General features: G+C 37.9%; 1 protein-coding gene across 1 annotated transcript in view; it reads right to left on the bottom strand.

Annotated features, from left to right (window-relative positions):
- LOC145684253 (chitinase domain-containing protein 1) overlaps positions 1 to 13,403 on the bottom strand; it is a 42,007-nt gene extending 28,604 nt beyond the window's left edge. Inside the window, exons 1-3 of the mRNA XM_081756376.1 lie at positions 13,195 to 13,403; positions 4,995 to 5,131; positions 1,704 to 1,850 (exon numbers count right to left, since the gene is read on the bottom strand). Coding sequence (XP_081612502.1) covers positions 1,704 to 1,850; positions 4,995 to 5,123 — 276 coding nt within the window. The 5' untranslated portion in view covers positions 5,124 to 5,131; positions 13,195 to 13,403. The remainder of the gene's footprint in view (positions 1 to 1,703; positions 1,851 to 4,994; positions 5,132 to 13,194) is intronic.
- Positions 13,404 to 13,826: the final 423 nt, after the last annotated feature.

Genomic DNA, 13,826 nt, shown 5'->3' with positions numbered 1-13,826 from the left:
CGGTAGGACAACAGGAAATCAGCGAGATTTAGTTTCACTGGCTTTGTTTATCGCAGTTTAGAGCTTATGCCGAACAGGGTTTAGTTGCCATTTAGTCATCGGAGGAGTCTTCCACAAGTTCCCGCAGACGATGAATTATTTAAGCACGAGCCACCATATGTAGAAGGTGGAACCCTTTATATGCGAATTGCACTTCGGTTGGAGAAACAAACTATAAAGGAAATTGTTATTGGATCTATGTCTGTTATTTTCTGACGAACAAATAAAAATAAAATAAACTTTACATAAAACTTGAACCGTGGAAAGGTCGGAAATAGGAGATATCATTGATGCTGTTTCCACAGACGTACACGTCAAGTGTACGGAAGGGATGATATACGTAGCTCATTACAAAAAAGTCGAATGTAGTTTTGTAAAAGAACATAATAATAATGATGTCTTTAAATGGAACATTGCCTTGCAATATCATGTAAAGGGAAGTGCAAGTGGTTACAATATCAATGGTCTTTATCACATGTATTCATCCAAATACATCTTGATTGATAACGTGAAAGAAGCCATGGATGAGTGCTGATGGCCCCATTCAACAGCACAAGCACGAAGCAGGCATGGGCCAAACGATGTTATATATGTGTGATTTGGGGTCAGGTGTCTGTTTTACAGTACATAGGAACGTCCTCGTTCATTAGTTGTGAGAGTTTCAGCTGCAACAGCTGTAGATTCACACGTTAGCACACGTTCTATCGCGATAATTCTCGCCTGAGTCAGCCAAGTGTTGTTCGCATTCTTCACTGTCATTACACCAAAAGCTACAATTCTATAAATGGGCATTAAGCTAGGATGCACCTGATTATTATTATTATTATTTTTTTTTTTTTTTTTGACGAAGCAACATTTACTCCTCATGGCACGTGAACAGCCAAAATATGAATTATTGGTCTGTCGACAATCCCCACTAGTTGCATCAAGTAGAACGACCGCGCCCACAAATGTGTAGTGTACAATAGTGAGCTGTCCCTATCATAGGACCCCTTTACATTGAAGGGATACTAGGTGCCCAAAAGTATGTCGACTTACTGACTTAGTAAGGATGACTATTTCCACCGATATTAGAAGATATTCCACTGAAGACCAGGTTCGAGAACAACGGCTGTCCAGTCCACAGTGCACGATTCACCACGGTCTGTCTTGATGAAATGTGTCTCATCGTTGGATTAGAAGAAGGGCATCTGCCAACCTCCCTACCCTTCTGTTTAAACCTCTTTATATTCTTTTCGGTGGGAAATGGTAAAGGATACCGTGTACAAAGACATACCAATGACTCCCGATAACATGAAACGCTGTGCTCCTGCAGCCTGTTTATTGTTTCGATTGAAACGCTACAACATACTATACTGGAGACTTGCAATGCAGCTAATGGACATACAACATACTATACTGGAGACTTGCAATGCAGCTAATGGACATACAACATACTATACTGGAGGCTTGCAATCCAGCTAATGGACATCATTTTTCAAAGTCACACATACAGGGTCACTCTAACTACATGTGCACTTCGAGCAATCTACAACAGTTAAACAAGAAGTTAAAACTCATTTTGCATTACTGTCGGTAAGCCTCTCGTATTTAGCACATAAAAAAATCTTACAGTATAATAGAAAGCAATATTGAAACATGCACTAAGTTCGTTAAATACTCACTGGCGTCACATACCCGAGGACATCACCAGCAAACATCTTTCTACCAACGTCACGAAAATAGGCCTGGTTCTCTGCGACCACATCTTTGCCTTTCACTATCTCATCCACAAGGCCACGATCAAACACAGACTCGCTCACAGGGCCAACCTAGAAAGTATAATACAGACAAGCAGCCAATTAATATTTTAACATACAATCTGCATCTTTTGTTACGATTAACAATCACTCACCTTTACATATTCCCTAACAATCTTAATCGGATGACTATTTATTTTGGTGATTTCGGCATTTCTTTTTTCTCTCTACTCAGCTCCCTTATGCCCCTCTCTCATAGTCATACTTCCTACAGAAACCAGTTCTATTGCCCTCGACAGCCACACAGTAAATGAAGAGTTTTGGCTTTCCAAAGAATTTTACATGTTATTTAATTTAGTGTTTTATCAAAGAAAACTCAAAATCAGTAGTAACTTTTAAATGTTGGTGATTAGATTTTGATATTGCAAGTTGTACATTAACGTGTGTGTAGGTAACATTTTTAAAAAGTTACTGTTGATTTTTACTATTTTTTTCGAAAAAAAGGACCAGTGTTGGTCACATTTCAATTGAAATAATAATTAAAAATTAATCTGTAAATTTAATTGTTAGTTGCAATGAATAATGGAAATGAATATATGTCAATTGTTAACTGCAGCAGGCCATTAATAAATGAGAATGAATTGTAAGTAATCGCTATGAATAGTAATTGCAATTCAATGACTGAATTGGAAATGAAATGAAATCAGGGTGGAAAAAAATCATGATTTTTTTAATAAAAATCATTTTTGTTGATTTTTTTGATTTAAATCGATTTTTTTGATTTAAATCAAATCTTTCTCCTCGTATAATACAAGTCGCGAACTGGAGAAAAAACATTAGGAATTAATATTAAATGACAATTATGCCATTTAAGTGAAAGTATTTTGGTTTAATTTCGAATTAATCCTCAATCGTTAACCTATTTCAATCCGAAACAGTATTTCTTAAGCATTAAGAAAAAAACGTACAGCAACGTTTATCAACATGACACTTTTCTTTTCACGAAAGTTCCTGATATTTGGCAGGAGTATATTTTTTAAAACATCGAAACTACCCAGCGCAACGGCACGAAATACATCTAAAATACATAAATTTCGCCCAAAATTAACTGTTTAACTCTATGGCCTATGGAACCCGGAGGTTCATTGCCGCGTTCACGGAAACTCTCCACTGACTTCTATCCTTAGCCAACTGGATCCAGTTTCTATTTTGTGTTCCTATTTCTGCGAGATTCATCTTAATATTGTCATCCCATCTGCGCCTAGATCTTCCTAATGGTCGTTTTCCGATTGGTCTTCCAGTTAAGAATTTGAAAGTGTTCTTATTTTCTTCCATCCTGGCTACATGACCTGCCCACCTGAGTCTCCTAGACTTGATGACCCTAGCAATGTTTGGTAAACCGTATAAATTATGTAGTTCCTCGTTATGAAATTTCCCCCATTCCCCTCCTCTTGGGTCTGAATATTCGGCTCAGGATCTTGTTCTCAAATACTTTCAGTCTACGTTCTTCCCTGATAGTAAGCGACCATGTTTCGCAACCATATAGAAGCAGGGTGTCTACCAGTCAGGGAAAGTCAGGAAATTTGCAGGGTCAGGGAAAATGTCAGGGAATTTCATTGTGTGTCAGGGTAAAATCTTTCCCAGGCTGTGAGGGGTGAAGGAATGCCATTAAAATAGTCATAAATTACAGGTAAATGAATTGGTTCGTTTGTACGTTTGTAGAATATTGTATAAGCATATAAACAATGGTGAAAACTTACAGTTCACTTTAAATATAAGTTAGGGGCGCGGTGGCTCACTGGTAGAGCGTTCACCTCCGGTGCTTGGGTTCCCTGGTTCGATCCCAGCTTGCACCGTGCGAACTTTGTGGTGGACAAACACCGTGGTCGTGGGTTTTCTCGGTGTTCTCCCACTTTCTTCATTTCATTCATTACTCATCATCACCGTCTCCTTTAGCCTAACCGACATAATCGTGGGACGTAAAACTGAAAGATTTCATTTTCATGATTTAAATATAAGTTACTTTTCATGAGTTACTAAGAAAAAAAGAATGACAGAGTCAGGGAAAATTATAATTTTGTCAGGGAAAGTCAGGGAATTTGATTATGCTTGCTTGCTAGACACCCTGAGAACAACAAGCATATATATTTTAATCTTCAAATTCCTGGACAGAATTCGTGACAACAAGAGATTTTGAACTGAATAATAACACGAATTTCCTGCTTTTAGTCGACATTTAATTTCTTCGTAGATATCGTTTTCATCTGTTAATATTGATCCTAGATATTTGAAAGAATCCACTTTATCAAAAGTATTATTCGATATTTTAACGCATCCAAAATTTGCCGTATTACGATCCCGAGGAACTTCGTTCTATGTATTTAGTACATAAATTTCGCCTAAAGTTTTATTTATTTATTTTTTGTTTCGGAAAGGGGATCGGGCCCCTCTAAATACGCCCCTATTATCTGGAAACAAACAAATAGACGTGGACATAAAAGAATTTTTGTCTTAAATGTCGATGGTGATTTCTCCGTTGGAATAGTTAACGATTTAAAAACCTTATGTTACGAAGACAAGAAAGCAGGATTCTCCCGTTACCCGTTCAAAACGGGAATTTTCCTAATCATCCTCTGCATGATACTCGTTTTCATACTGTGTTGTACATACATTTGAGTCTCATTGTATTATGATTATTATCTTCCATAATCGAAATAACAGAACAGAAACGGGATTTTACTTATTTTCACTTTAAATTAATTTATTTCGAAATTTGATTTAAATCAACGATTTTTATTAAAAAAATCAAGTGATTTAAATCTTGATTAAAATCGTGATTTAAATCAGACTGATTTAAATCAATCCACCCTGAATGAAATCTTTAAGTTTTACGTCCCACGGTTATGCCGGTTAGGCTAAAGGAGACGGTGATGATGACAGGTGAGTGATAGGGTGGAATGAAGAAAGTGGGAGGAAACGGGAGAACCCTGAGAAAACCAACGAGCACGAAATGACTGAATTGGATTTGTATTACTGCAGTGCCTGATTTTCAGAACTGGCTTCGGTCAGAAGAAAGTTTTCCGAGCCCTGCTCTACAAATAACTGTCCCAGAACTTAATTACTGTTCATATTATCATACTTCTATTGATCATACAATACTAACATATATATACTCTATTGCTTAACAAGTGTATAAATTTTCTTACGCTGACATACCTTCAAATCTGCTTCCTTTTTCTTCGACTTCCGATTTTGTTTTGAAAGTGTCCCATATCCGTTATCCACTAACACAATAAGTAAAGTATTCAGAACTAGAAAAATATGAAAGAAAACTTCGCTCTGCATTTTCAAACCTGTAAAGACAAGAGAAAAATATATTACTGGAAGTATTCTACCTACAATACAGAATTTAAGCTTCAATAATTGAATTTCATTATTATAGAGCAATCTGCTCTACAAACTCCTAATGAATTGAGTTGATTTTAGTTTAGCGTCCCTTTCAGCAGCGAGGCTATATGAGACGTGGACCTACTGATTAACGTGGAATCCGAACCACATGAGCTCCCGCCGGGAATCGAACCCGGGACTCCCGCGCCAAAGGCGCGTACGCTAACCGCTTAGCCACGGAGGAGCTCAACTCCTAATGAACGGAAAACATCTCAGTCTGCGTCACAATAATTCCTAATATACAGCCACATTAATAGATGTCACTACGTGTTATCACTCGCCTGTCTGACACTAATAGATGTCGCTATGTGTATTATCATTAGTCTGTCTGATGCTAATAGACAGGGTTTCCAGGTTTCTGGGTACAAAATTACGGGCACTTTCGATTTTACTGAAAATGGTTCAATTAAAGGAAAAACCACTACTATAGCATAATTATACATAATAAGATTAATATTGGCATTTAAACTCCATTGTCATAAAATTAGCATCCTGAAACTTAAACAGCTAGACTAAGGTTATTTAAACAGAAATCCTTTTGTTTTCGCAGGGAGCATAGCATCCTGAAAGTTAAACAGCTAGACTAATGTTTTTTAAACAGAAATGACACAGAAATCTTTTGTTTTCGCAGAGGGCACGACGACTCAGTAGTAGAGCGCTTATCTTTGGTGCACGGGGTTCTTGGTTTGATTCCCGGCCAAGTAAATCTGTGGTGAACAACATCCCGTCCGTGGATTTTCTCAGGGTACTCCCGTTTCCTCCCATATTTTCATTCCGCTCATTCTTTCATTATCATTTGCTTACTCTAATAATTTGCCCTCCTTAACCAAAAGGGCGTAATCGTGAGACGTTAGACTGAAAGATTTCATTTGTCTTTTTCTTTTCGTAAACTTAAATGATACTTAGTTAACTATACGATATGTTTTCAAATGAGTTAAGCAATGGATATTCACGGGAGCTAAGGAGCCTCAAGTCTACGTTTATCTGTGACTAGCAGCGTTCACCCCGCTTCGCTGCGGTCACCCCGGAACGCAATAAACTTTGTTACTTAGATAATTTTTACTTTTTCGCTTTCAAGTGATATGATAAAAACCATAGAAGATTGCAGTAAATGTTAACATTATATCGCCTGTCATTTATGTTAACCCGCCCCGCTTCGCTGCGGTCACCCCCGAACGCAATAAACTTTGTTACTTAGATAATTTTTACTTTTTCGCTTTCAAGTGATATGATAAAAACCATTATAACGCCTGTCATGTATGTTAACCCGCCGAGTCACAGGGTCATGCGGGTTGCATATAAATACGTTTATTTTTATACCTATGATGAACTAATAACAAAGGATTTGTACGTATGGACACCTGAATGGTCAATTATCTCAAGACACTGGTAATTGAAAATTAAAGTGATATGATAAAAACCATCTAGGGTCCAAATCCTAACAACCCCCCAAAAATGAAAGAAATCGGTTCAGCCGTATTAGCGTGATGAGCGGACAAAGGATTTTGTGCGTTCTCTTTTATATATATAGATTGGGTCTTCACGGCGAAGTTTCTTCCCCGGGGATCCAAATAACGTATTTTCCAGTTCCACTAAGAGATTGTACCTGCTTGCAATTCTTTGCACCATGTGTAAACTCGCTCCACAATCCGTCGGGGTTCTCTCACTGAGTCCACAGTCGGTCTCGTGATCTTTCACGTATCTATAAAAATGAAAGAGTACAAACAACTCCAGTTATTCTCCTTGGTAAGCGTGTAATCGGTGCAGTGGTCAGAAAATAGTGATTAATTAATCCATTTCTGAAGTACAAAACGAAAGTGTGGACATTTTGTCCTTTTTTTAAGAGTACAATACGGAGGTCTGCCAACCCTACTGACAGATACCGTTACCTGTTATATCGAGTGTTCAACTGTGCAGGCAATTAGTCAATTTAAAAGTATTGCTGTAAATAACGTAGCCATTGAGTAATTGCATAAATATGGAATGGAATTTAGAATGGAGAGTGGTGGGCACAATCAAAAATAAATACAGCAAAACCTATCAACATGGCCACCTGCTCATCTTGGCCTGGTTCGTCTTGAACCTGCATTTTCACAAAAGACATTCGTTACTTACTACTCTGTAAGTTGTCACCTGTCTATCTTGGAAGCTGGCCGCATTGGAGTAATGTTTACCCTCTGATGATAACGATAAATTTACCTGCGTATCTTGGCCACAAAAATATCGTTTCGTGATTTTTCTTGTAATTCTTTCGTATTCCCATATGAGAGGCAGGTGTTCCATATTTTTGACTGAACACAAAGAAACATGGATTCCCACGATTTGTTCTTGGAGGTCAATGGCCTGAAAACTACCCTAATAAAGGGGTGGTGAAGGAAGATGTGAGTAAGAAAAAGTACGTACAGGAATTCAGGAAATGGTTGTACGTATTTGTTTACCTTATCGTTTTTGGTGAAACCATTAGCTATATCGACTCCTTTCGTCAGTGGGGAGCTTTAGTAACTCCGGGAAATTCTCAAGGTTAAAGCTAATTATCTCAATTGTCAATTACTGGCATCTGACAGCCTGTCGAAAGGTAGCGGAGGTTTTGAGATATGAATTCCTTAAGATATTTTCAGAACATCTTTTGCTCCGAGGTAAACACTTGTAGCTCATTAACAGGAGGCAGTTAACAATAAAAATTACAATGTGCATATGTCAAAAAGAATGAAAGAAATACGTCTAGAATGAACCACCATGAAAAATGTTATTAACAACTGATTTCCTATTTTTCGAAAGGTATTTACAGAAAATGTTTGTCACGGTCGAAGAAAAAAAGTCATATAAACTACATATAAATTGTTCAATTTATAACTTTGCTTTTCTTGTTTTTAATCTGAATAACTTAGTGTGCTACAATATCAAATTTCAATAAACAGAGTATGCATGTTTCTGTTTTCTGGTTGTTTGTGTTATTGTGTTTTTAATCCGAATAATTCAGTGTACCAGACTAGTTTTCAGGAAGAGAAAAGCTACATATATTGAACATACTGTAGTATTTTTTTCTAGTACTGTACATTGTTATGATTACTCTATATATACATTATTTAAAAGTAGATGTCGTACCATTGCTTATTAAAATTTTACAATCAAGTAATACTAGAAATCCTATTCTAAAAATACACCAATTACACTTATTTTCTGTAAGTTGGCCACTTTTCAATGGAACTGATGGTGGGCAACATAGACAGGTTTCACTGTAAATAAGCAAATTTGTTCATTGTAAGTACATAATTATAACTTTTAATTAAGTATGATTTTAATCCACAGCGAGCTAAAGGCTTAGGTGGAACAAGAGTATAAAAAATGAAATTATATCTACGAGGGGTAATCGGAAAGTAAGGTTACAAAGCTTGGAGTGAAACTTGTATATATTATTTCATACAACCTATACAGCTAACAGATAAGACATACATTAGGTTATTATTCGACTAGTGTTATATCGGTAGAGGAACTTGTCACATTGTGAGATGAGTTTGAAGACTAAATCCTGTCCTTGTGCGTTCAGCCACGTTGTAACGAAGTGTTTCACCTCCTCGTCTGAAGCGAAGCGACGGTCTCCTAGGTGCCACTTCAAGTGGGGGAACAGATGAAAGTTGCTTGGAGTGAGGTCCGGGCTGTACGGAGGGTGGTTGGTGTTCAAATCTGTTGATGCCGTCCTGGGCCGGCCACTGCGCTCCTAGTCGGTGACGTCTTCTCTACCAGGCACAAACTTTCGACACCGTTCTGTGACATGCTGGCGAGATATTATAATCTCTTCGTAAACTCCTACCAGCTGCGAATGAATGTCAACCGTGATTACATGTTTCGCCCACGGAAATCGAATAACTGAGCGGACTTCTTCGGGAGGCCCGTTTTGCAAACGACTCGCCATTTGTATTTACCTCCAACTAGCGCCGCGAGTGGCCGAAACTCTGCACAGTTGCCAACTTCATGTATTAAAATTACAGCACATTTCTCATTCATCTATAACAGACGAAACTCCAGAAATATCGGCCTAGTAACCTTAGTTTTTGATCCTCCCTTGTAACTGCCAGATAACGAAATTAAATACATTCCACTGCTTTCCTTCTCTTTGTAAATTGCAAAAGGAAAAAGCTAGCTACTGTTCTTGTCAGGAATTTTATTCGTATGTAATATTTACCATAATTTCAAATCGACGTATTAAACACCACTTAGCTTGTGCTTAGTACCACTGGCAAATTATTTACAGTTCTCTTGCCAAACCGAAATTTGTGAGCCTAGAAATATTTACGCAGTCACTCAAAGAAGCATTTTAGAGCGAATGTCTCAAAAATTAAACACATGGAAGTTGTGTGTGACACCTCTGAGAAGCTTTCTGACACTATCTGCCCATTTGGTTTCAAGCAACATATCGATCTCGGAAGCTACAGTAAATGCTTACTCTAACATAACTTCTTAAATGATATACCAAACGACTCCGTAGCAATTCAAAATTTCTGAAAGCACCTACCTCAACCTACTCCTAGGTAAGCTTATAGCTTATTGAAAAAATGATACGAAATAAAATCTTTGTTCAAAAATGAAAATGAAATGAAATCTCTAAGTTTTACGTCCCACGGTTATGCCGGTTAGGCTAAAGGAGACGGTGATGAGAGATGAGTGAAATGGTGGAATGAAGAAAGTGGGGGGAAACGGGAGAACCCCGAGAAAACCCACGAGCACGGTGTTTGTCCACCACAAAGTTCACTTGGCGGAGGCGGGGATCGAACCCGGGACCTCAAGCACCAGAGGTGAACGCTCTACCACTGAGCCACCGCGCCCCCCAAAATCTTTGTTGAGTCTTACGTCTCACGACTATGCCGGCTAGGCTAAAAGAGACGGTGATTATGAGAAATGAATAAAATGTTAGAATGAAGAAAGTGGGAGGAAACGAGAGAACCCCGAGGAAACCCACGCACGCAGTGTTTTTCTACCACAAATTTCACTTGGCGCGAACTGGAATTGAACCAGGGACCGCATGCACCAGAGGTGAACACTCTACCACTGAGCCACCGCGGCCCCTAGCTTATCCAATGCTTTACGGCTCAATATATATATATATATATATATATATATATATGTTTTGCCAATTTCTCACGTATTCAGCTGTTTTTGAAATTCTGGAAACAGATTTAATATACATTATATATGTATGTAAGAATGCGTACTTTGCTCGCCCTTACATTTCTATCCCTTTTTTCTTTTTTCTCACTCTGTGCAAAGAATAACCACATCGAGTTTGTCGGCAACTTTTTGAAGAAATGAAGCCCCGAAGATGCCCTGCTCTGCTGCGAGTTTAATTTTTCTTGTCCTTAATTTACGCTTTATACTCTGCTACGAGCGCGAAGTAATTACAACATTTTTTACGCAATGAATCACAGCGTCATCGCTGTATAAGAATAACAAGATATCTTTTGGTTTCTCCCCCAATCTTGCACATACAAAATCTCTAGTATTACTTAGTTCACAAAATATAACTGAGCGAGCGAAGAGGGTTAGAAGCCCCACATGGCTCGTTGTTTTCTACCTTTCCACAATTTTGACAAAAACAAGGTAATCGGTTTTGGAACCATGAAACGAGTTGGGAGAAGTCCTAAATGCCATCCGAACAACAAATTAAAGGATCTAACTAGGCCGCTCCTTTATCAGGATTTAACTGAGTTCCTTCGAAACATCCATAGCTAAATCTTAAAAAAGCAACTAAACTATTGAAATCAATTAATAGTAAAAATACAGTGTGAATCGGAAAGATGTGTACAAACTCCGGAAGGTGATTCGCAACTACAAAAGAAGACAAAATGTTCTCTTGCATATTGTAGAATTCCGCGTCGTGTAAGAGTGACAGGGGTGCCAACTTGGAATCGAAAATCAAATTGTGGCAATTCGAACTGAACAGAAAGATGTGCACAGCATAGATACACAACGCAGAATTCGACAACGTGCAAGAGAATGGGACTATTTTGCCTCCCGCGGAGGAAAAAGTGATAATGTGGTACTATCCCATTTCCTTTCCACATCTCCATGCCGTTGATCACCATGTGGTTCATCCTCCTTTGAGAACAGATTCTCCACCTAAGGACACAAAGGTGCCCTGACCTCCACCCACACCCGCTCATCTGCCATCCATGGAAGGCGTTTACACTCGAACGAAGTTGACTGGCATTTATTCCGAAGTTGGTCACCCGCCTGGTTTTCGACAAAAAGCGTAATAACAGCTACGAAAGTTTAAAATCATCAATTGTTAGAATCGCTTTAAGAAAGGTACAACAGAGTAGAGTATAATAGGGTAGGGTAGAGTAGAGTAAGGTAAGGTCGGGAAGTTTTGACCCAATTTGTTAAAATTAATAGTGTCTAATTAATTTCTCACCTATGCGTAAGGATACCAAATGGAACGTCTCTGCACATTTACAGCCATGTTCAGAATGTAAATGCGTGTTACTTTCCCACAATCCAACCATGTGGTAACCGTGCGCGAAGTAGCTCCTTCCGCTTGCCAGATTGTTCCATGTTTGTAAAGGCTTATAATAAAAACAAACACAACTTTCGCTCCCCTTACATATTATCAAATACACAAACGAGCAAATTATCAATTTCTTGACGGTAAATTTTCAAAATTTCGCTAGAAACAAACGATAAACTTTGGAACTTAGCCCGGTTGACTCTTGAGCCCGTGTGTTCGGTTCCCACCTACGTTAGTCGCTTCTTTCTTCTGCGAGGAGGTATACGTTGGGATTTTCCTTTCGTTTAGGATAAGACACGAATACATTCCTCAAACCTATCTTGCACTACCCTTACTTATATAATAGTAGAAATACGAAATGGAAAGTATGCTCTTTACCATGTACTACTCCATAAGAAACGCATGATGAAGTAAAGTGCTACGTGAAGATTACAGTTTCGTTATGTAACATATTTATTAAAAGCAGTTTATTTTGACCAGGTGTTATTCTTGGGTAAACTTTACAATACATGCCCAGCTGCGCATCAGTAAGTAGGACCCCTTTAGAAGGGTATAGTAGAGTAGAGTAGAGTAAAATAAGGATAAGTAGGGTGGTGGTAGGAACGGGTTAGCTTAAGGTTAGGGAAGATTTGATACTTCATAAAATAAATACCACAATTACTCGTTTGTGAGTATAACAGCTGGGGCGGGCATTATAAAGTGAATCCTTATTTTTAGTTACAGAATACGGCATTACACGAGCAGACGAATCTACCAAATTTTGACATATTTCTTACATTTTCAGGTTAGGTTAAACCCTTGTATGTATTTTAGCAGAGCATGCACTAAATGAGGAGCTCTATTACTAGTTGCAGATTGACTTCAGGAAAGCTCAGTATAAATACAGTGTGAACGTATGACATAAAAGCTAGTGCATAAAATACGAACCAACTCGTGTTAGGTGGCGACTAAAAAGGCACGAATACTATCTGAGTCAGGGCAGGAGTGGAAAAGGGTGGTGGTGCGAGCACTAGTGAGGGGGTGCGTCCGTATGGAGAAGGCGCGTCAGCGACGGTGGGTATACGCATAAAAATAATAATGGAAGATCATACACATAGAATACTTTTACTAACACTCCAAATTCATTTCAATATGCTGTGCACTGACAGTAATTGCTGATATTCACATTCTCATTCCTTTACAAAAAATGTTTCACATTGCATTTTACCTATAATTTTTCTATTTGGTAGAACCGTCTGCTCGTGGAACCGAGAAACACATAAATGTATGTTAAGCTAATTAAATCTTACAACAGGCTTATTTTCATTTGTATTCCTAACACACGAAGGAATACAAACAGGTAACTGTTCTAAACAGAAGATCTATACGAACTTGCAGTTTAGATTATTGTTCGCATACACAATTCTCTGAACTGATTCGAGTCTTAAAAATAATTACTTAACAATTTGAGTGATGATATATTCTTACCGGTATTACTCCTACGCCAACATAGTATTATAATCGTCAATGATGGAAGCAAATATGCAACATAAAATTATAAAGTGATATAACTCCACGTGTGAATTTCGTGTTTACATTCATTTGCTTAAAAAAAAAATATATATTCTCTCCACGTAGCCAGATATTATGTGTTATCTTGTCACTAACATCTTCTGCTACTGATACAGGGTTGGAAATTATTCAATATTTCAAGAATCTGACAGAATCACGAAAATTGCCGTATGTTGCATTCCATAATGGTTTGCGTAAACGCAACATAAAATTTGAATATTACTTCGCGAAAATTTGTATAGCACTTTGTATAGCACAAATTACAAGTGATTACTCCAGGCTTTTACATTGCGTTGCGGTCCAAAGAAGACCGGTACGGAATGAGCATCACGTTATTAATGTTATGTTATCATGAATATTGATTAGCAAGTGAAATATAAAGAAAATTACTTTTTCCATCGAACCTTAGCCCAGTTGTAAACTATAGGCTAAAATCGTGGTTGATTAAAACCTCTGGTTGCCTTCATTCATTTGTTTATTTATTTTAGTTTACTCACCAACCACTCAAAACTTTTATGGGCTTATTCGCTATCAGGATTTGCAAATAT

This window comes from Thermobia domestica, chromosome 4 (genome assembly GCF_964235325.1).
Source record: "Thermobia domestica chromosome 4, izTheDome1.hap1.1, whole genome shotgun sequence".
NCBI lineage: Eukaryota > Metazoa > Arthropoda > Insecta > Zygentoma > Lepismatidae > Thermobia > Thermobia domestica.
This window is presented reverse-complemented; position numbering and strand designations above follow the sequence as displayed.